This window comes from Schistocerca serialis, chromosome 2 (genome assembly GCF_023864345.2).
Source record: "Schistocerca serialis cubense isolate TAMUIC-IGC-003099 chromosome 2, iqSchSeri2.2, whole genome shotgun sequence".
Classification (NCBI taxonomy): domain Eukaryota; kingdom Metazoa; phylum Arthropoda; class Insecta; order Orthoptera; family Acrididae; genus Schistocerca; species Schistocerca serialis.
This window is the reverse complement of record NC_064639.1, coordinates 339,066,587-339,091,095: the sequence shown is the minus strand read 5'-3', so window position 1 is coordinate 339,091,095 and position 24,509 is coordinate 339,066,587. Positions and strand designations below refer to the sequence as shown.

At 40.4% G+C, this 24,509-nt stretch overlaps 1 protein-coding gene across 1 annotated transcript in view; it reads left to right on the top strand.

Annotated features, from left to right (window-relative positions):
* LOC126457144 (protein gooseberry-neuro-like) overlaps positions 1-22,874 on the top strand; it is a 430,962-nt gene extending 408,088 nt beyond the window's left edge. Inside the window, exon 7 of the mRNA XM_050093214.1 lies at positions 22,600-22,874. Coding sequence (XP_049949171.1) covers positions 22,600-22,747 — 148 coding nt within the window. The 3' untranslated portion in view covers positions 22,748-22,874. The remainder of the gene's footprint in view (positions 1-22,599) is intronic.
* Positions 22,875-24,509: the final 1,635 nt, after the last annotated feature.

The following is a 24,509-nucleotide window of genomic DNA, read 5'->3' as shown; positions in this document are numbered from 1 at the left end:
TTAGTGAAACCCATAAAATATGGGAAAAAATATGTATGCTCATAGGCACCATGAATCTTCACCAGTAATTAAATTGGTGGTGGCAGACTTACGGAAAATGTCAGTAACAAGTTTTAATCAATCACACATAATCTTAAGATCATGAAAATTTAAGCATCCCTTCACCTCCATTTTCACTATAAAATGTACAATACTTTTTCATTCATCTGATCAAGCACAAACAGCCACATACAAAAACCCTTCTGTATCTTTGTTACAGCCATTGTAAGGAATGAAAATGTCAGCAACATACCTACAATAAATAATACAGTTTTCTTTGTCTTGCTGTGAAAATCAAAGAACTTATCCTCAAGATCATTTATATAGATATCTGCAAGAATGACTGAGGGGCTATAGCCCTTTGCTAAACCATCATTCTGATGATAGAGCTTAACATTGAACTTAAAATAATGGAAAGGCAGGGTCATTTGCATTAGGTCAGTAAATCCAAAGTTTCAATGAGGCTAAATATCTTAAATTTCAACTGATTGGTCCATATGATCACAGGAGTTCATTCATTAGGAATTTTGGTTGGTATACAGGTTGGTGATGTCAATACTTGCAATGCTCCCTCTGTTACAACTACATACCATATCTGTTTTAACACTGGAAAAATGTAATAGCTTTTTAAAGTTTATCGTTACAGATACTGTTGACTTTATTATTAGGGCTCTGACAACTACTTACAACAGACCTAACAGGTATGTCAACTTTATGTAATTTTCATCTTTGGTATTAATAAACAGCTTCTGCTGTATTTAGTCCTTTATTATTGGATCATTTACTGGTTTTGTGGCACTAAAAGCCACATCTACAGGTGAACATATGACTAAAACATTAAAGTAGAAAAGCTCAGAACCTTTTTGCCCAACATTCGTTGTCCATCAGAACAAAACCCTGCTAAAAGGTGGTATCTCATAGAATAAAACAGCCAGATTCCAATATAGTGGATGGGTCTGCATCTCCGATCTATATGGAATCATGAAAAGGGTACGTGGCCGTGTGGTCAGTTCACAGTTCTGTATAGATCGGAGAAGCAGACCCATCTACTATATTGGAATCCGGCTATTTTATTCTATGACATACCACCTTGTAGTGTTGTTTTGTTCTGACGGACAATGAAAGTTGGGACAAAAAGGCTCTGAGCTTTTCCACTCTAATGTTTTAGTCACATGTTCACCTGAAGATGGCGCCTTCAGTGCCATGAAACCAGTATTGATCTAATAATAAAGGACTAAATACAGCTGAAGCAGTTTATTAATATCCAAAATGATTTCTCATAGCTGTGGTTGTCCTATGTATAAGGTTTACGTAATTTAATTTGAGAGTTAAGTCTAGGCATCTTTGGATTAATTTCACTACATCTTTTTTTACTGTACACTGATTCAAACAAGAAATTAGACATGCTTTCATATTTTGTAAGATCATGATTAAACTTATGCAATGGATTATTTTTTTACATCACAGACACCATTGAATTTGAAGAAATTTGAGATTTTTCTAATATAATCACTGCAAAAATCAACACAACAGAGTTGCCTTAATCATCCATAGTGAAAAGTACTTTTTTGGGTATTGGGCTGCATCTTTGTAAACCACTAAAACAACTACATTGCAAAAATTTGACCAACTTGCTGTGATCCTCTTCAGGCTGGTTCACTTCGTTGTCATGTAACTTTCCATTAAGACTGTTCATGGTTGCATCATAAACACTTGAAGTTCTTGTTCTTCTTCTGTCTTCCTGGAGGACCCTACAAGACTTCACTGCAGTTTCTGCCAGTAAGAACTCAGATATCTTTCCTTCCTCACAAGTGCTCTTGATTTCAGGTGTTGTTCTTCTTATTACATCATAATTAATGGCCATGTTAAATTAATGTCTAGTCTTTTACTTTAAAAACTAGGTTCAATTGGTGATAACTGCACCAGTAAGAATAACCACACCTGCAGCTAATTTACGTTTTCTCACAGTGTGATTACCCTCATCTTCATGAGCAGAGCTCACTGCTCCCACAAAGCACGGTTATGACTCAGTCCAGCCACAACAGCCAGAGATAGTGGCCATGCATATGTGAGTTGTGCTTGTATAAATGTCTGTGTTTTCTGCTTTAGAAAAAGTAATTTGGACCAAAATCTAAAATGTGTAGCAGTCTTTCCATTGTGCCTGTCTGTGACTCAGTGTCTTCTCTATATGGTGAGAAACAATCTATCCTTTTCATACTATTATTGTTATTCCATCCTAGACTTTCTGTTGTTTAATACTTACTATAGGATCATATAAATACAGTCTCAACATCAGTGCTCAACTAATGGGGAGCAGCCATTTCAGACTCTAACTAATGATACATGCCAGCAGGTGGCTTCAATGTATGTTTGTAGTGGTGTCAAAAGTTTATCTCAAAGAAATGTATGGACAAGTTAATGACAAATACAGTATTGGAAACACCTGTAAGGAAACTTAAAAGGCAATAGTTAAACGTGAGTAACAAAAGATCAGTAAATCAAATGATCCATTTGAGGGCTGGTGGGAAGAGGATGAAAGGAGACCAGGAAGGGGAAGAAGGGCATACTGGGACAGTCAAGTCAATCATAATTCTTACAGATGAGAAGCAAGAACATACAGCACTGCCAAATCTGAAGTTATGGAAGTCAGAATCCCCTAAGGTTCTTTAGGAAATAAACATAAACCAGAATGTGGTGTTTTTCCTATTATGTTTACATTTTTTCCAATACTATTTTCGTTATTAACCTTGACTATATATATTTTTATGAACACTTTTAATGCCTCTGCAACCATACAACTATGCCACCTGGTGGTATGTGTCAGTAGTTAGATACTGAAATGGCAAGCAGCCATCAGTTAAGCACTGTTGTTGAGAATGTAGTTAAGTGAATCTATGCTATGTATTAATGTTTTTTTTGTATGGTATGTGGATTTAATTCTTAATGTTCTTTGAAATATTTTGTTCTTAATGTCATGCATACGTCATGCTTGTGTTTTCAAGGCAGTTGTGTTTTGTTAGGCAGACATGGATATACATGGAATGTGTCAGATATAATTTTTAACATGTGATCTCTTGATTTTAAGCAACCCATTACAGCAGTGGTATAAGAAGGGCTCAGGATTTACATTAAGGCTGCATGCTACCCATGTGACTATATGTCACAAAAGAAACTGTTTCTGGACAGCCTTCAGAAAAGTGGCTGTCTTGGTCAATGGATGGAACAGTATGAAGAGCATTTTTACTGCATGTTTCATGATGATTCTGGTAATTTTTGAAGTAACATTTCTGCAGTAGCCACCAGAAAGATCGCGGGAGGCGCACATCGGCACGGCGCTGACGTGAGGAGGCCTTTCAATGAGGTGAATGCTCGCTTGCATGCAGGCGACCAATCAAAAGGATCACCCTTGCGCAGAAGGCAGTACAGGGAGCAGGCGATGGTGGAAGCCCTGGGAATGAAACGGTGGTAATAGGCAATCTTGCCTAAAAAAGCTTGCAACTCCTTCAGCGAAGCGGGCCGCGGAAGGTCGACGATACCTTGGACCAAACTTCCTAGCGGCTGGACGCCGTGCCGAGAGATTGTGTAGCCCACATACACAATGGACGGTTGGAAGAAGTTTGACTTACGCAGCTTGCAATGCAAGCCCACGAACCTGAATTTGAGTAAGAGGGTGCTAAGGTTGTGCAAGTGTTCCTTCGTGCTGCGGCCCATGACAATTATGTCGTACAGGTAATTAACACAATGAGGGATTGTCGACGTGACGTGCTTAAGATAACGCTGGAATATCGCCGGGGCACTGGATATTCCGAAGGCCAACCACTGGTATTGGTAAAGGCCAAACGGGGTGTTAACAACCGCCAGCCGTTTGGAGTCCTCATCTAGTGGTATCTGATAAGTCTCTGAAAGATCGATTTTCGAAAAATATTGGCCTCCCACTATGGCGGAGAACAATTCATCAGCACGAGGCAAAGGATAGGTGTCCACCACCAATTGAGAATTAATGGTGGCCTTGAAATCGCCACAAAGACGTAATTTTCCCGAGGGTTTCCTGACAATAACGAGGGGCAAAGCCCACTCACTAGAAGAAATGGGAAGAATGACTCCTAGGGCTGTCAGTCAGTCTAGCTCTTCTTTTAGCTGAGGGCAGAGAGCCAAGGGGATCTGCCTCGCGCGTAGGAAACGCAGGCGAGCCGACGCCTTCAACATTAAGTGAGCTTCAAAGTCTGAAACACGCCCCAGGCCCTCCTAAAAGATATCCGGAAAGTCAGAGATCAAAGATTCTAATGATTGATAGGGAACGTCTTCGGAGAGCAACTGTGTGGTGTCAGTGATAGAAAACCCGAAAGCTTGAAAGGCATCCAAGCCAAAAAGGTTAGCGGAGCTCGCATCACTGACAACAATAAAAGTAATAGGCTGAGTGACTGATTTGTAAGTCACGTCGGTAGTGAATTGACCCAGTAGGGGAATGAACTGTTTACCATAACCACGTAGACGCCAGTAAACTGGCGCCAATGGGGGCGACCCAAGGTCGGAGTGAGTTTGTGCATTCAACAAAGAAACTGCTGCGCCCGTATCTACTTGCAGTTGTAATCAGCGCGACCGAACCGACACCTTGATAAAGAGTTTGTGGGCCGATGCGTCGGGAGCCTGGCCGGATGAAACTTCCTGAATGTCAACGTCCATGTCCTCTGTACCTGCTTCCTTCAATTCTTTCGAGGCTGAGCGGCAAACTTTAGCAATGTGTCCTTTTTTATTACATTTATGACAAATGGCCCAAAGCTGGGGGCACGCCAACCGATCGTGATGTATATAGCACGACGCACAGGACGGTAACAGGGGCCGGCAGCCGGAACTCTGTTTACACGCCATGCGGGAGCGGCTGTAACGGCCGGATTGTACCACTCGTACGTCGTCCACCCCGGACGCAGTGGACGCGGCCGCGCCGCCCTGAACCGCCGCGATGTCGCACCAAGCTTCCAACTATTGGCCTGTGGTGTGAGAGACTTCATACGATTGAGCAATGTACAGGACTTCTTCCAGGGAAGGGTCTTCTAACTGCAGGGCCCGTTGCCGGACCTCCCTATCAGGGACTGAACGAACAATGACGTCGCGCACCATAACGTGGGCATATGACTCTCGCGTCTGCTCCGTGACAAAATGACACTTGCGACTAAGACTGTGCAGCCCACACCCGGTAAGACTGATGGGGCTGTTTCTTGCATTGATAGAACTCGACCCTAGCTGCCACAACATGCATGCGTTGGCGATAATATGAAGACAGCAATGAACACAATGCATCAAAAGACAAGGACCAGGGTTCCTGCAACGGCACTAGCTGCCGCAAAACTTGATACAGTGAGGGAGATATCCAAGACAAGAGAAGAGCATGACATACCTCCGCATCGGCAACATGAAACACCTGGAAATGCTGCCGAAGGCAATGTTCATACACGTCCCAATCCTCTGCCGTCTCGTCATATGGGGGAAAGGGAGGAGGGAACGGCGCTGGACCAGACGGCGTGGAGAGCAACGCCGGAAGCACTTGTTTCATGGTGGCCATGAGCTCCGTCTGCTGCTCAACCAAAACCCGCACTAAATCCTCCATGCCGCGGAAAAGCTGCGAAACCAGAACAACAACGGAACACATGAAAGAACGATCCTACTCGTCACCAATTGTGTAGTAACACAGTTCACGTTTTCCGTCGCACTTCAGAGTAGACCGGGAACTGTCTCATGGGCATGCCTGATGTGCACTGACTGGGCACGGCCCATGCTGCCTGAGTTGTTGTTGTTGTTGTTGTTGTTGTTGTTGTTGTTGCTCTGCTGGCAGAGGTCGCGGCCGAATTCTTGCGTGCCCTCTGGTGGACGGGACTTTATTTGCGGAAACTACAGTCCGTGACGCGCCATGCCGATGTGCGCCTCCCGCGATCTTTCTGGTGGCCGCTGCAAATTCAGATTAACAGAAAGAAAACCATGTTATTTACATCAATTTAATCTTATATTGCTTTATGTGGTTATTTTGTTTGCAGAGGTTTCGTAATTTGATGCTGTGAATTTCTTGTGTGGGCTGTTTGTTCTAAGAGCTTCCTTCCACCTTGGAACAGAATTCATTACACAGCAGTGCATAGTATATACTTTAATGATATTGCAATTATGAAGGCCAAACAGCACATCATATATTATTTAATGGTTTCTCACAGAAGCACTTAATGGACTGATTGGCACTGCCATTACATGATTCAGTACTGCTCTCTATGACATTAAGACACATGTATTTCAAAGAACATTAATGATTAGGCCAACATGCCATACAAAAATCATTAATACATATCATAGCATCACTTAAATACATTCTCAACAACAGTGCTCTTCATGTTTGTCAGGTACCACTTCAACCTGAAGGAGAACCTTCAGGGATGTGGAATGAGCCTGGCCACATACTGACTACAAGAAGTAGCTGCTAGGAACTAAAGTAAACTGTCACTAAAATACTATAAACTGTTACTTTATTCAGACTAGATTTAATACTACAAAATTTTAGGAAAGCCTTTATATCAAGAAAAGTCCTAACTCAGTAATATTAAATATCTGCTTTCTGTCTCCAATTTCTAGCTTAATGTCTCAGTAATCACAATATCATAGAAAAGTGATGCATGCTTGCAATGAATATTGCTATTTCCTATGCAGCTAACTGATCTTCTTATGAGCACTGATACTGAAAATTCATTGACACTGGCAAGCACTTAGCAGCTAAGTTAGTTAATAATGAAAATTGTTGATACCCCATTACTTCTGCTATTTTGATTTATTTTATTTATCAGTTTCTGAGGGGACATGCGAGGCAAAGCTACTTGGTTATCGAAACTTTATAAACAAAAGAATTAATAAAGCACAAAACACATTCAAAAAATTCAGTTACATGTCACAGAGAGAAGTTCTTAATTACTGTGAGGAACACAGATGGAGTGCACTATAAGGAAACCTTTCAAATTGGATTTGAATAAGTTGGAGTTTATCAATAAATTTTTCAAGATTGTTGGAAATCTATTAGAAAACAAAACCTTCTGAATAGGGTATACCTTTCTGTACAGCCTTTAAGGAAGTTTTATTGAATACATCTACATCTATACTCCATAAGCCACCTTATGGTGTGTAGTGGAGGATACTTTGCATACCAGTGTCGTTTCCCCCTTTCCCTGTTCCAGTCTCATATTGTTGCTGGTAAACCAACATACAGGCTCAATCTCTCTTAATTTTTAGATGTACATAAAAGGAATCACTATATATGTTACCTCTTCTAGGGACTAACAACCTCATAACTTTAACGGTAGACCATACTCTGACGTAAAATGCCTCTCACGTAGTGTCTGCCATTGGAATTGGTTGAGCATGTCTGTGATACTTTCATGCTTACAAAATGAACCTGTAATAAAACATGCTGCTCTTCTTTGAATCTTCTCTATTTCCTGGTATGGATCCCAGACTGATGAGAAATATTCAAGTATTGGTCAAATGAGTATTTTTTATACTATTCCTTTGCTGATAACCTACATTTCCTGAGGATTCTTCCAAAAAATCTCAGTCTGGCATCTGCCTTACCCACGACTAACTTTATGTGACTGTTCCACTTCAAATCGTTCCATCTGCATACTTCTAGATATTTTATGGAAGTAATTGCTTCTAGTAAGAGTTCTGCAATTGTGTAATCATACAATAAAGGGTATTTTTGTCTATGTATTCACAATACATTACATTTGTTTATGTTGAGGGCATACTGCCACTCCCTCCACCAAGCATTGATCCTCTGCAGGTCTTCATGCATTTCATTACCATTTCCTAGCATTGCGACTCCTCTGTATACAACAGCATCTTCTGTGAAAAGCATCCTAGTAGATAACATCAGAAGCTCCATGAAGCTTTTCGCAGATGATGCTTTTGTATACAGAGAAGTTGCAATGCTACGAAATGGCACAACCAATCCCATGATGTAATGCATGTACTATGATCTTAGAATGGTTCAAATGGCTCTGAGCACAATGGGACTTAACATCTATGGTCATCAGTCCCCTAGAACTTAGAACTACTTAAACCTAACTAACCTAAGGACAGCACACAACACCCAGCCATCACGAGGCAGAGAAAATCCCTGACCCCGCCGGGAATCGAACCCGGGAACCCGGGCATGGGAAGCGAGAACGCTACCGCACGACCACGAGATGTGGGCTATGATGTTAGAGGTAGAATTCCAAGACACCTGAACTATGGTCTACATGAATTTCACAAACCAACTCCACTGATCAGTTTGATGCCCTTTTCTGAGCTTAGAATGTTCTTTAAGTGAGCACCTTACCCCAAAATATAACACCATGGGTACAGGTAAGTAGCGTAAACAATCCTTTATGTTTCAAGTGTCAGAGACAATGGAGATGATTCTTACAGTGGGGATAGTAGCAAACCTGTGACCATTTGTGCCATCCTTCCTTGTAATATAAACTGTTAGTCCTATTTGGTATGAATCCCATACACCAAGCATCGATCCTCTGCAGGTCAGTTAATTTGTAGCTACTCTCCATGGTCATGACCACGGTCTAGGTGTAGCATATTCAACTAATAATCAAACATGTCCTAAGTTTCAGGTTTGACGACAGCCACTACAGGAATTTTGAATAAAAATCATTAGCAATGGTGGCTGAGGGCTTACAGTATGAAGGTCACCCTCTTTCTGCCTATGGCCTAGCCAAAGAGGGTGGATGAGTAGATTAGATATTTTGGGTGCACTCTTGCCCATGGAATGGAAAACTGCTCCCTTAAAAGAAAATTAATAAATAATAATAAAAAAATGAAAACAGCAATTATCAATGGCATGAACATGCAAAAAGAGAACTGAAAGCACTATATTAAAGATACATAATATACGTTCAAAAGACATGTGGCCTGTAAATGAAAAAGTGTCATGATGCTCTTTCCACTGGCAAAATATTTGGAATTACTCACCCATTTGGATCTCTAGGAGGGGACTGCCAAGGGGTAGGTGATGATAAGAAAAAGATCAAATAACCATCAAAAGGTTAATATTATATGAGCTGGACAGTGGAATGTCAGAAATCTGAATGTGGTAGGAAAGCTAGAAAATCTGACAACATAAATGCAAATGCCCAGTCTACATACAGTGGGAGTCATTGAAGTAAACAAGGATTTCCTGTCAAACAGACTTGGAATGATATCAACAGCAGCAGAAAATGGTGTAATGAGAGTAGATTTGTTATAAATAGAAGGTGGGGCAGGGAGTGAGTTACTGTGAACAGTTCTACACTCCTGGAAATTGAAATAAGAACACCGTGAATTCATTGTCCCAGGAAGGGGAAACTTTATTGACACATTCCTGGGGTCAGATACATCACATGATCACACTGACAGAACCACAGGCTCATAGACACAGGCAACAGAGCATGCACAATGTCGGCACTAGTACAGTGTATATCCACCTTTCGCAGCAATGCAGGCTACTACTCTCCCATGGAGACGATCGTAGAGATGCTGGATATAGTCCTGTGGAACGGCTTGCCATGCCATTTCCACCTGGTGCCTCAGTTGGACCAGCGTTCGTGCTGGACGTGCAGACCGCGTGAGACGACGCTTCATCCAGTCCCAAACATGCTCAATGGGGGACAGATCCGGAGATCTTGCTGGCCAGGGTAGTTGACTTACACCTTCTAGAGCACGTTGGGTGGCACGGGATACATGCGGACGTGCATTGTCCTGTTGGAACAGCAAGTTCCCTTGCCGGTCTAGGAATGGTAGAACGATGGGTTCGATGACGGTTTGGATGTACCGTGCACTATTCAGTGTCCCCTCGACGATCACCAGTGGTGTACGGCCAGTGTAGGAGATCGCTCCCCACACCATGATGCCGGGTGTTGGCCCTGTGTGCCTCGGTCGTATGCAGTCCTGATTGTGGCGCTCACCTGCACGGCGCCAAACACGCATACGACCATCATTGGCACCAAGGCAGAAGCGACTCTCATCGCTGAAGACGACACGTCTCCATTCGTCCCTCCATTCACGCCTGTCGCGACACCACTGGAGGCGGGCTGCACGATGTTGGGGGCGTGAGCGGAAGACGGCCTAACGGTGTGCGGGACCGTAGCCCAGCTTCATGGAGACGGTTGCGAATGGTCCTCGGCGATACCCCAGGAGCAACAGTGTCCCTAATTTGCTGGGAAGTGGCGGTGCGGTCCCCTACGGCACTGCGTAGGATCCTACGGTCTTGGCGTGCATCCGTGCGTCGCTGCGGTCCGGTCCCAGGTCGACGGGCACGTGCACCTTCCGCCGACCACTGGCGACAACATCGATGTACTGTGGAGACCTCACGCCCCACGTGTTGAGCAATTCGGCGGTACGTCCACCCGGCCTCCCGCATGCCCACTATACGCCCTCGCTCAAAGTCCGTCAACTGCACATACGGTTCGCGTCCACGCTGTCGCGGCATGCTACCAGTGTTAAAGACTGCGATGGAGCTCCGTATGCCACGGCAAACTGGCTGACACTGACGGCGGCGGTGCACAAATGCTGAGCAGCTAGCGCCATTCGACGGCCAACACCGCGGTTCCTGGTGTGCCCGCTGTGCCGTGCGTGTGATCATTGCTTGTACAGCCCTCTCGCAGTGTCCGGAGCAAGTATGGTGGGTCTGACACACCGGTGTCAATGTGTTCTTTTTTCCATTTCCAGGAGTGTATGATACAATTATTTTCATAAGAATCGAAAGCAAACCAGTGCCAATGATAATAGTTCAAGTCTACATGCTTATGTAATAGCAGGTGATAAAGAGATAGAGATACTATATAAGGGCATTAAATAGTTAATTCAGAATGAAAATCTAGTAATCAGGGAGGATTGGAACACAGTATTAGGGGTGGAAACAGAAAACTGAGTTGCAGGAGAATGAATAAGAGGGAAAATTGAGTTCTGCAATACATTTTGGCTAATACCTTGTTCAAGTCACAAAAGAAGGAAGTATACTTGGAAGCAGCCTAGAGACCTAGGAAGATTCCATCTGAGTTACGTCATTGTGAAACAGATACTGAAATCAGGTAGTGGATTGTAAGGCATACCCAAAAGCAGATAAAAGTTCATATCACAATTTAATGGTGATGTAGGGCAGACTTAAATTTTCGAAAATCATTCGAAAGAACCACTGTGGAAAGAAGTGGGACACTGAAAGACTTAAGAATGATGATGTGCATTTGAAGGTGTGTTATGAAGTACATACTGCAATAATGAATATCACAGTAAATGGTTTAGTTAAATGATGAACAGACATCTCTAAAAATGACAATCACAGAAGCTGGACAGGTGGACAGAGAACACGGAAGTTGACTGTAAGGAAATCCAGTGTAACAGCTGAAATAGTCCAGCTGATCAATGAAAGCAGCAAGTACAAAAACGTTTAGGAAATGGCAGGAACACAGCAGTGTACAACGAAGTGACAAAAGTCATGGGATAGTGATATGCACAAATACAGGGGGCAGTAGTATCACACGTACAGGGTATAAAAGAGCAGTTCATTGTGGAACTGACATTTATATGCAGGTGATTCATGTGAAAAGATTTGTAATGTGATTATGGCTGTATGATGGAAATTAACAGACTCTGAAAGGGTAATGGTAGTTGGAGCTAGATGCATGGGAGATTCCATTTTGGATATCATTAGGGAATTCAATATTCTGTGATCCATAGTGTTAAGAGTGTGCCGAGAACACCAAATTTCAGGCATTACCTCTCAACATGGGCAACAAAGTGGCCAATGGCCTTTACTTAATGAGCGAGAGCAGCAGCATTTGCATAGAAATGTCAGTGCTAACAGAAGAGCAACACTGCACGAAATAACCACAAAAATTGGCGTGGGACATACAACACACATATCCATTAGGACAGAGCAGCAAAATTGGAATTAATTGGCTATGGGAGCAGATGAATCATGTGAGAGCCTTTGCTAACAGCATGACATTGCCTGCAGTGCCTCTCCTGGACTCGTAACCATATAGGCTGGTTCCTAAAAGAATGGAAAACCATGGCCTGGTCAGATGGGTCCCAATTTCAGTTGGTTAGAGCTGATAGTAGGGTTTGAGTGTGGTACAGATCCCACAAAGCCATGGATCCAAGTTGTTAACAAAGCACTGTGGAAGCTTGTGGTGGCTCCATAACAGTGTGGGCTGTGGTTCACATGGAACAGACAGGGTTCTCTGGTCCAACTGAGCCAATCATTGACTGGAAATGGTTATGTTTGACTATTTGGAGCCATTAATTGACTTAATGTTTCCAAATAATGATGGAATTTTTATGAATGACAATGTTGCTGGGCCACAACTGTTCACAAATAGTTTGAAAAACATTCTATACAACTCGCGTGAATGATTTGGCTATCAGATCACCCAACATGAATCCAATCAAACATTTATGGGACATAACTGAGAGGTCAGTTTGTGCACAAAATCCTGCTCTGGCAACAGCACGGCTCAGTATTCCTACAGGGGGCTTCCAACAAATTGTTGAGTCTATGTTATGTCATGCTGCTTCACAATGCAAGGAAAAACAAGGTCTGACGCAATATTAGGAGGTATCCATGACTTTCATCACCTCAATGTTTAGGAAGTAAAGGGATGCTGAAGTTAACTAGGATGCTGAAGTTAACTATGAAGCTAAAGTGAACTAGGGGCAGGAAAAATGTGAAGAAATCTAAAAAAAGATATGGTCAATAGAATGATAGATTCAGCGTGTAGAAAAGTCAAAACAGTCTTCAGTGAAATTAAAAGCAAAGACATCAACATTGAGAGAGAAATAGGAATTTGAATGTTAAATAAAGAGCTGACAGTTGGAAAAAAGCACTGAAGGTCTCTCCAAGGTGAAGAAACTGTCTGATGACATGACAGCAAAAGGAACACGAGTCTGATACCCATATTAGAGTCAAGAGTTTACCGGAACTTTGAAAGATCTGAGAGCAAATAAGTTGGAGGGCAAAGGTAACATTACTTCAAAATTTATGAAATGATTTGTAAAGTGACAGCCAAATGACTATTTAAGTTTATATGTAGAATCTGAGTCTAGAACATACCATCAGACTTTTAGAGAAATATCTGCACAGTGTTAAAGACAGCAGGCCAGAAAAGCTTGAAAAACTATTATGTAAGCAGCTTAACAGCTCATGCTTTGAACTTTCTAACAAGAACAATACACAGAGGAAAGGAAAATAAAATAGAGAATACTTAGATGATGATCAGTTTGACTTTCAGAAAGGTAAAGGCACCTGAGAGGCAGTTCTGACATTGCATTTGATGATGAAAGCAAAAGCAAGACACATTCTTAGGGTTTGTTGACTTAAAAATATTTGATAATGTAAAATGATACAAGACATTAGAAATTCTCAGGAAAACAGGTGTAAGCAATACAGAAAGGTCTGTAATATACAACATGTACAAAAATCAAGAAAGAACTATAAGAATGGAAGACTAAGAACCAAGTGCTCAAATTAATAAGGGCGTGAGATAGGGAGGTTGTCTTTCAACTCTACTGTTCAATCTATACAGGGAGTTCACTTTAACTGAGGGCACTGAAATGTCTCATAAACTACACATAGGATCGAAAAAAGTTATAACTCCAATTTTTTTATCTCAGAGCAACACCAACTCAACCCGCCAACCCACCGCATGCATGGGTGGCTGGGGCCAACTTTGAAATCTTAAGTGGGATCCTGTAATCTTTTATTTCAGATTATGATTCTATGCCAAAATCTATATATGTTAAGCCTGAAGCATTTTCTTTGTTTTGCCACAAATGGCACTGTAATCAGAGGAATAGAAATGGGTACACAATCTTAATTTATGACATGCTACTCAATGGCCCTTGAATATCCAATGGCACGTGGGACCCCACCTCCATGTCCCAAGGGCATGGCAGGCCAGTAGTTCACAACTTCTAACTGGAAACTCCATTTACAATGCTGTATTCCTTTGACATATCAAACAGGGGACTACTCAACATACACTGTGGCTGTGGATCAAGGTAAATGCTACTCTGTGTTTCCAATTAGAGTAAGTGTTCAAACAAAGTACTGCCAAATTCAATACACCTAATGATCTGCTTTTCAAATTACCATACACAGGACAGAAGCACATCTGTGGTAAGGTCAGCACATGTATTTCTGATGCAGTAGGCCATGTTTTCGTGAACTCTTGGCACTTGCTGGTACACCTTATCATTTAAATAACCACACAAAAGGAAGCCCAGCAATGTCAAATCCCATGACCTAGTGGACCATTTTATAGGGTCACCTCTGCCAATCCACTAACCAGAGTAAATACCATCTAATACCTCCTGCACTTCAAGTGCGTAATGTGCTGGGTAACCATCATGCTGAAATGAAATACATTGTCAAACGTCCAGGGCAACACACTGCAGCAGTAGTACCAATGGTTCCTTTTCCAAAAATGTTTGATATTTGTGTCCATTCAACATACCATCGATAAAGGACCAACTAATTTTTTGTGTGTGTGTGTGTGTGTGTGTGTGTGTGTGTGTGTGTGTGTGTGTGTGTGTGTGTGTGATGCATATTATGCTACTGTTTTTTCCCCTCCCCTCCACATCTAGCTCCATAGGACCAAACTGAGGAGCAAAAGTCCAAGGATATGGAATGTGTCAGTGCATGAAAGTATAGTATAATAGTAATAACATAAAATAAAATGTTTATGAACCCAAAAAAGTCAAGGCATAAGTTTAAGTAAATTTAATCGGCAATACAATATAGGAATCAGCTTAATTTTTCAAGGAACTCATCAACACAGTAGAAGGAGTGATCCAAAAGAAAACTCTTCAGTTTCGATTTGAAAGCACATGGATTACTGCTAAGATTTTTGAATTCTTGTAGTAGCTTATTGAAAGTGGATGCAGCAGTGTACTGCACAAGAGTCAATGAAGTGCAATCAAAATGCAGATTGGATTTCCACCTAGTGTTAACTGATTGATAGCTGCTAATTCTTGGGAATAAAATGATATTGTTAACAACAAATGACAGTAAAGAATATATACATTGAGAGGTCAATGTCAGAATACCCAGACTAGGGGTCATGGGGAACAAACTTATTGGTCCATATTTTATCAACGGCATGTTGAATGGACACAAATGTCAAACTTTCTTAGAAAAGTAACCACCGGTACTACAACAATGTGTTGCCCTGGACATTCAACAGTGTATGTCGTTTCAGCATGATGGTTTCCCAGCACATTACACTCTTGAAGCATGGGATGTTTAGACCATATTTACACTGGTTAGTGGATTGGTAGAGGTGACCCTATTAATTGGCTTGCTAGATCATGGGATTTAACATTGCTGGATTTCCTTCTATGGGGTTATGTAAAAGATAAAGTGTACCAACAAGTGCCAAAAGGCCATCAAGGCATGACTGACTGCGTCAGATATACATGTGCTGACATTACCACAGATGTGCTTCTGTCCTGTGTATTCCTGTATATGGTAATTTGAAAAGCAAATCATTAGGTGTACTGGAGTTGGCGGTACTATGTTTGAACACTTATTCTAATTGGAAACATACAGTAGCATTTGCCTTGAGCAATGGCCACAGTGGTGTGTTGAATAGTCCCCTGTTTGATACGTTGGAGGAATACAACTCTGCAACACACTTGATAGATGAAGCAAGTGGGACACAAAAAGCAGACTATCACAGGCAAGAAGAGTATTCCTGGCCAAAAAAGTCTACCAGTATTTTAACAAGGGCTTTAATTTGAGGAGGAAAGCCGGCCATTGTGGCTGAGCAGTTCTAGGTGCTTCAGTCTGGAACCGCACGACTGCTACAGTTGCAGGTTTGAATCCTGCCTTGGGCATGGATGTGTGTGATGTCCTTAGTTAGTTAGGTTTAAGTAGTTCTAAGTTCTAGGGGACTGATGACCTCAGATGTTAAGTCACATAGTGCTCAGAGCCATTTGAACCATTTGTGAGGAAGAAATATTTGGGAGTGTACATTTGGAGCACATTATTGAAGTGAATCATTAATTGTGGAGAAACTGGACGTTAAATAAATAGAGAAGATAAGAAATTAGGAGGTCCTCCATAGAATTGGCAAGAAAAGTACACTATGAGGAACTCTGACAAGAAGAAGGGGAAGGATGACAGAACATATGTTGAGACATCAGGGAATAACTTCACTGGTACTACAGCTGTAGAGAGTAAAAATTGTAGGGGAGCACAGAGATTTGAATATATCTAGCAAATAACTGAGGGCAATGAGTTTGAGTGCTATTTTGAAGTGAAGAAGTTGTCTCAGGAGAGGAAGCTGTGGCAGACTGCATCACACTAATCAGAAGACTGATTTCCAATGTATGTGTGTAAGATGCCTAATTCTAAATGTGAATTACTGGTGTTGTAGTCATAGGGAACAAAGTTTTTCTTTTCATTTTGCAAAGTGCACAAATTTACATCATTTACCAAAGCTGCTATTCTTTTTACTGCTTTGAAATCTTATCAAGAACTGACTGGATATTTATGCAATTTTTTCCAGACAGTACTTCATTATAGATAATTCCATCATTTGAAGAGAGTCTGAGTTTACTATTAATATTGTCTGCCAGGTCATTAATATACAACTGAACAACAAGGTTCACAACAAACTTCCCTGCAGCACCCTATAAGCCACTTATACTTTCATTACTGACTCTCCACCCAAGATAACATGATGCCATGAATTCCTCTCCTGTGCCAACCTTTCATCTCATATTAGCAATTGCAGCCTACATCCTCAATTATTTGCTGGATACATTGCAATCTCTGTCTTCGTCTACAGTTCTTTACCCTCTACAAATCCTCAAGAACTATGCAAGTTTTTCCCTGGTGTCTTAGCAGATGTCTTGTCATCCTGTCCCTTTGTAGCACACTGGACTCGCATTCGGGAGGATGACGGTTCAATCCCGCGTCCGGCCATCCTGATTTAGGTTTTCCGTGATTTCCCTAAATCGCTCCAGGCAAATGCTGGGATGGTTCCTTTGAAAGGGCACGACTGACTTCCTTCCCCATCCTTCCCTAATCCGATGAGACCGATGACCTCGCTGTTTGGTCTCTTCCCACAAAAACAACAACAACAACCTGTCCCTTCTTCTTGTAAGTGTTTTCCAAATATTCCTTTCCTCGCCAATTCTCTAGAAGACTTCCTCATTCCTTACCTTATAGGCCCACCAAATTTTCAACATTCTTCTGTAGCACCACATCCTAAATGCTTCATTTCTCTTATTTTCCAGCCTTCCTGCAGCCCATGTTTGATGACCATACCATGCTGTGCTCCAAGTGCGCTTTCTCAGAAATTGCATCCTCAAATTAAGGCCTATGTTTGATACTAGTATAATTCTACTGGCAAGGAATGCCCATTTTGCCAGTGCTAGTCTGTTTCTTATGTCATCCCACCTCCATCTAGCATGGGTTATTTTGCTGCCTGGGTTGCTGAATTCCTTTACTTTGTCTATTCCATGATCCCCAATTCTGATTTTAAGTTTCTTGCTTTCCTCATTTCTGCTATGTCTCATTAGTTTCATTTTTCTTTGATTTACTTTCAATCCAATTTCTGCACACATTAGATTGTTCGTTGCTTTCTACATATCCTGCAAATCTCATTCCCTTTCACTGAGGACAGCAATGATATCAGTGAATTCCATCATTGATATCTTTTCATTTGAATTTAATTCCACTCTTGGACCTCTCTTATATTTCCACCACTGCTTCTTTGACATGTGGATTGAAGAGCATGGGTAAAAGACTACATCCCTGTCTTACACTCTTTTTAATCCTAGCACTTTGTTCTTGGTCACTCAGTCTTATTGTTCAATCTCAGTTCTTGTACACATTGCATATTACTCATCTTTCCCTAGAGCTTATCTCTATTTTTCTCAGAGGTTTGAACATATTGCACCATTTCACACCATTGAAAGCCTTTTCAAAGTCAAAAAATCCAGTGAAAGTGTATTGGCCTTCCTTTGTCTTGAATCCATTGTCAAGCACAATGTCAGAACACCTGACTGGTGCCTTTACCTTTCCCAGAGCCAAACTTATCATAATCTAACAGATCCTCAATTTTCTTTTCCATCCTCCAGTCTATTATTCTGTCAGCTACTTGGTGACATGAGCAGTTTAAGCTGACTGTGTGATAATTCTTGTACTTGTCAGCTTTCGCTGTCTTTAGAATTGTATGGATGATGTTCTTCCAAAAGCCTGATGGTATGTCACCAGTCCCATACATTCTACATACCAATGTGAATAGTTGTATTGTTGCCAATGTCCCCAACATGTTTAAAAACTCCAATACAAAATTATCTATCCCTTCCACCTTATTTGATCTTAAGTAATCCAAAGTACTTTAACTTCTAATTCTAATACTGGATGCTACTTTTCTTGCCTGTCGACTCTCATTTCTTCTTCTATCCTGTCATCATACAAGTCCTGCCCCTAATACAGGCCTTCAATGCACTTTTTCAACCTATCTACTCCCTCTTCTGCATCTAACAGTGGAGTTCCCATTGCACACTTAACATTACTACCCTTGCTTTTAATTTCACTGAATCTTGTTTTGACTTTTCTATATGCTGAGTCAGATTTTCCAACAATCATTTCTTTTCCAATTTCTCCACATTTTTCATGCTTCCATTGCACCATAACTTCGCTACACTTCCTATTTATTTTGTTCTAAGTAACTTGTACCTTTGTATCCTTGAATTTCCCTGCACATTTTTGTACTTCCTTTCATTCATCAGCTGAAATATTTCTTCTGTTATCCATGGTTTCTTCACAGTTCCCTTCTTGCACCATTTCCCTTTTTAGAGATGTCCATTCCTCTTCAGCTGAAATGCCTACTGAGCTTTTCATTACTGCAGTATTCTCTCTTCATCCAGTACTACTTTTGTATCCCACTTCTCTGTGCACTGATTTTTCCTGACTAATCTCTTAAACTTCAGCCTGCTCTTCTTCATTACTAAATTTTAGATCTGTGTCTGTACCTGGTCCTGGGAACACCTGATTTTGGAATCTCTACCTGACCATGGCGTAATGTAATTGGAATTTTCCCCTTTTTACCGGCCTTTTCCATGTATGCCTCCACCTCTTGTGATTACTGAACAGAGAATTCGCTATTATTAGCTGAAATTTATAGCAGAACTGAATTAACCTTTATCCTCTTTCCTTCCTCATACCAAGCCCCATATTCTCGCATAACCATTTCTTCTACTCCATCCCCTACAAACATATTCCAGTCTCCCGTAACTATTAGATTTTCATCTCTCTTTACGTATTGAATTACCTTTTCAATATCCCTGTATACTTTCTCTGCCTCTTCATCCTCTGCTTGTGACACCAGCATATATACCTGAACTATTGTTGTCAGCATTGGTTTGCTGTAGATTCTGATGAGAACAACCCTGTCACTGAACTTTTCACAGTAACTCACTCTCTGCCCTGCCTTCCTGTTCACTAAGATTCATACTCCTGTTATACCATTTTCTGCTTCTGTAGATAGTACCCTATACTCATCTGCCCATTTCACTTCACTGGCCCCATTACATCTAAACTGACCATTAGCATTTCCATTTTCAGATTTCCTAGCTTACCTACCACGTTCAGACTTCTGACATTTTATAACCCAACTTGTAGAATGTTACTTTTCATTGGCTAATCAATATTTTTCTCAGAGTCCACTCCCCCCCCCCCCCCTCCCCCGCTTGCCCCCCCCCCCCCCCCAGCAGTCCCCTCGTAGATATCTGAACGAGGGACTAGCTCAGAATCTTTTGCCAATGGAGTGGGACACTTTTTCGAGTACAGGCCACATGTCCTGTGGGTACACACTATATGTCTTTAACGCAGTGGTTTCCATTGCCTTCTGGATTCTCATGCAATTTAACATTGCCAATTCTTCTGCCTTTTAGGGGCAGTTTCCCATCACAGGGACAAGAAGTGCCCTGAACCTCTGTCTGCTCTCTATCCTCTTTGAAATGGCCATTGTCATAAAGGGGTGACTTCCTACACCAGAAGTCTTTGGCCACCACTGCTGATGATTTTATTCAACATTTAAGCAGTGGCAAAGTTCAAACCCAGGACTGTGGATGTTTTGATTAATAGTCCAACACACTACCCCAAACCACAGGTTGTCTCATACCCCATACAGAAGTACTTTTGTCAATAAATGTTGGTGCAGTGCTGAGTCAAATGCTGTTTGGAAGTCAAGACATAACTATGCTCACCTGACTGCCTCAATCCAAGGCTTCCAGAGTGTCAGGTGAAAAAAGTGGAAGTTGGGTTTCACATGGCTAGCGTTTAAGAAATCTGTCGTGGTTTGCATGGAGGAAGTCGTCCTGTTAAGAGGTACATTATTATGTTTGAGCTTGGAATAGATTCTAGGGTTATATAAAAGATGAATTTCAGTGAGGATGGATGGTACTTTTGTGGATCACTTCTGTTTACACTCTTGTAGATGAGGGTGACCTGTGATTTCTTCTGGTCAGTGGGTGCATTTGTTTGTTCAGTGGATCTACACTATATTGTGGTTAATATGAACTTAAATTAACTGCAAATTCTGGATAGAACCTGTCAGAGATCCCAATGGGCTCTGGAGTCTTGTTTGCTTTTAGTGATTGTAACTGTTTCTCAACTCCCCAGACACTAATTTCTATGTCACTTTTGCTGTGTGTGAGAAGTAAACTGGGGCAGCCCTTTTGTATCCCCCTTAGTAGAGGATCATTTGAAAACACAGTTCATCATTTACACTTTTGTTTATGTTTATCTGTTATCCAAGAGTATCTAGACATAACTTTGAAGTCATTTATAGCCACTGTGTGAATATGATCAGAATTTCCTTGGTTTTAGTGAGAGATCTCCTGCAATAGTCACTGAAGGCTACATGCATTACGTTTTTGTAAGCTAAACAATCTCCCAAGAGTGAAAGTACCTTTGTGCTGCCCACCTTTGTATACGTTCAGTGTCCTCTGTTAGTCTACTTGGTGTGGGTCCCATACACTTTAACAATATTCTAAGATGTGATGAGTGAATGCTTAAAATTATTTGTTCTTCCAGTGTTAGAATATAGTTCTAGTGTGTGGGACCATACCATATAGGACAAACAGTGGACAATGAATGTGTACCAAGAAGGGTGGCACAAATTGTCACAGATATATTTGACTCATAAGAGAGGGTCATGGAAATTTTGAAAAACTGAATTGGCAGACACTTGAAGATAGATGCCAGTTATCTCATGGAAGTCTATTTAAAAAGTTTGAAGACCCAGTATTAAGTGAAAAACTGGAGAAATTCTTCATCTGCCTCCCCCCCCTCATGCATCACTCCCATAGTGACATGGAGAAAAGACTAGATTAATTACAGCACACTTGTATTTCAGCAGTGATTCTTGCTGTGCTCTCCATATGTAATTAGAACAGGAAGGAACATTGACATGTGGTACCTTGCTAATTACCCTCTTCACAGAGGTTTGAGGAGTACATATAAAGATGTAGATGTACGTCTAAATGTGTTTCATTCAGGATCTCTCTCTCTCTCTCTCTCTCTCTCTCTCTCTCTCTCTCTCTCTCTCTCTCTCTGTGTGTGTGTGTGTGTGTGTGTGTGTGTGTGTGTGTGTGTTCCTTTTTCCCCTTGAGTGAGAGCGTGGAGCAGTTAATATCAGCAAGTGTTTCAGGCCTGCACCGGCGTAGCGATGGACATAGCTCTCTGCAGTAATACAAGCGCACTGCCTCCCGTGGCCGTGGATTTGCACATGTACACTCTAACACACACACATACACACACACACACACACACACACACACACACACACAATGCCTTGTTTTGCAACTATTATGGAGAAGTCACTATTTCTTTAGGGGTTGCTTTACAGCAGCTGTATAATGTAGAGGATCCTCCCAACATTAACTGTTCTACTAGGTAATGCATAGTTAACTATTCTTTTAAGCTGGGGCCTTGAAAAGCCCTAAGGTCCATTACAATAACACTGAATGTGTTATGTCATCTACTGTGGGGTAAATTTTCATTGAGGAAAAGATTCTTAGTTGCTTGGAAGTGTTTAATAAGGACAACAGACAACATGTAGTGTCCACTCTAGAATATCTAGTCAACAATTCTAGACAACAAGAACATCATCCCTTTTGGGCTTAATCACAAAAGGAATGATGGTTTTGTTGTCTATGAGTAATTGATTTCCCTGAATACACTATCGCATATGCACTATGTGTCAATCTGAACTGTTGATTTTTTTATGTGTATTCAGGATATGAATTCAATCTTATTGTAATACAAACTAAGAAAACAAACAAATCAGAGAAAAATAATGACATTTTTCATCTATAAGTTCTTTTTCTTATCTCTCATTTATAAGAATAATGTTTTGCAACAGTCAAGATAATGAAATGACTTTTGTAATTACAGAAAAAAACTGAAACAGAATTCAACATATGTTTACATCCTTCACCAAATAGTAAACATATATATATATATCATTTTTCTTGTTTCAGGGATGCTTATTCGACTGGAGCACAGAATATGAGTTCCAGTCTCATGCAACAAACTAATACAGTGCCACAGCTTGTTGGTGCAAATGTTTCATATAGGAACTATGAGTGTAAACCAGCTTTGCCACAGGGTGGTGCAAGTCATTTCTGATAACACTAGATTATTAATGATGGATGTAATCTGAGAGTGAAATTGTTTGTCAAGATGTCTTATTCATTACCGAAATATATTTATTTTTTATTGGATGTTTGTCAATATAACTGCTGACATTAATTATTTTACCCATTGTAAACACACAATACAGGCTAGAGTGCAACTGCACTTCCAAGTTCTCAATTTACTCACAAGCTAAGAAGTGACTGGTCATATAGCTTCCTCGAAATATGTGAATGCCTACTATTACCATTGTCAGCTTTTTTAAAACATTCTTTCTCTAATAATTTAATAGAAACCAGAATGAAAAATGCATTACCACTTCCTTTTGAGGAAGAGAAATATACATTCATACCAGTACGTAAAGTGTAAAAAATATGAATCAAGTGTAGATACACATAAAGTTTAATTTTTCATAGATAAATCCACTCGAGTTACTTTCACTGATAATGCATATGCTTCTGTTATACTGGAAGTTTCTTCACTGAAAAATTCGTTAAGAGATTAATTTTTATCAAAAATTATTAAAAAAATACAGGGTAATGTCATGCATATATCAAATCATAACACTTTTAAAAACCTTGTTACATCCTATTCTGCAGCATTTTCCAATGCATGTGTTTCGAATTTTTTTTATAACTTCGGCAAACTATAATTAATTTACATAAGACAGATAGTAGTATTCACACCACATTTCAGGTACACAGTTAAGTGTTGTTATTTACAAAGATATAATCTGTTCAAATAAATTAACTGGTTTTCTGCCACCGCAAAATGCCATATGAAATAGGCCAGCTTTAGGAGAAAATATTTCAGGAATATATATAATGTGCCTTCTACAACTGCATCACTTTCTTTAGTTTAAACAGCAGTAGTTTATCTGAACAACACATCATCTACTGATTACCAGCTAAAGCCAGCTCTTGAATCAGAATATTAGTTAAAGTACTTCTTGTCACTTTGGAAACAGAGACTTAGCACGAATCGCTCTCTTACTGAGGCACAGGATACATTTTTAGTAATCCATAAGACCTAAATTTATTGTCTGAGAATGATCTAACATATCTGCCACTAAAATTATTCCACCTTAATTTATGACAGCAGAAACATAAAAATGTATTACAAAAAACTGAATCATTTATAAAGCATAGCTCAAAAAGAACCAGCAAAAATTACTGCTTATCAGCTGACATTCAAATGGATGATTAACAATCTCTTGACATAAAAAAAATTCTTTTGGAGATTGGCTGCTTTTGAAACATAGCTGACAAGAGTGTCACTTAGACCCAAAATCAAAAGACTGATGAAACAAGATAATGGTAGCTCCAGTTCAGACTTATTTTGTGTACAGATATTTTAAAATATAGTTTTGATATTGTGATACTGTAAATGAAATGAAATAAATTTTAATATACTTGAAATACATTGTTCCTTAGTTTTAATAAAGTGTTATTGCAAAATGACAGTGCATATTTACTACAATGAGAACTCAGAATGCATCTTAGGTGCAACTAATATACCAAATACTGTATATATCAATGTTACCTCGTAATTTGTTTACTCAGTTAAAAGAATGACATATTTTAATAAATTTAACCATTTGTAATGGACTACAAAGCTGCTGCTTCTTATACAGATGAAATGTAAGAAGTCTGCTTCTGTTCTTTGCATTCACAAATACGCATGTATATAGTGGCAATGAAAATGGTGAACTGATATGTATTTGAAAAAAGAATACTGGAATTTATAAACAGAAACA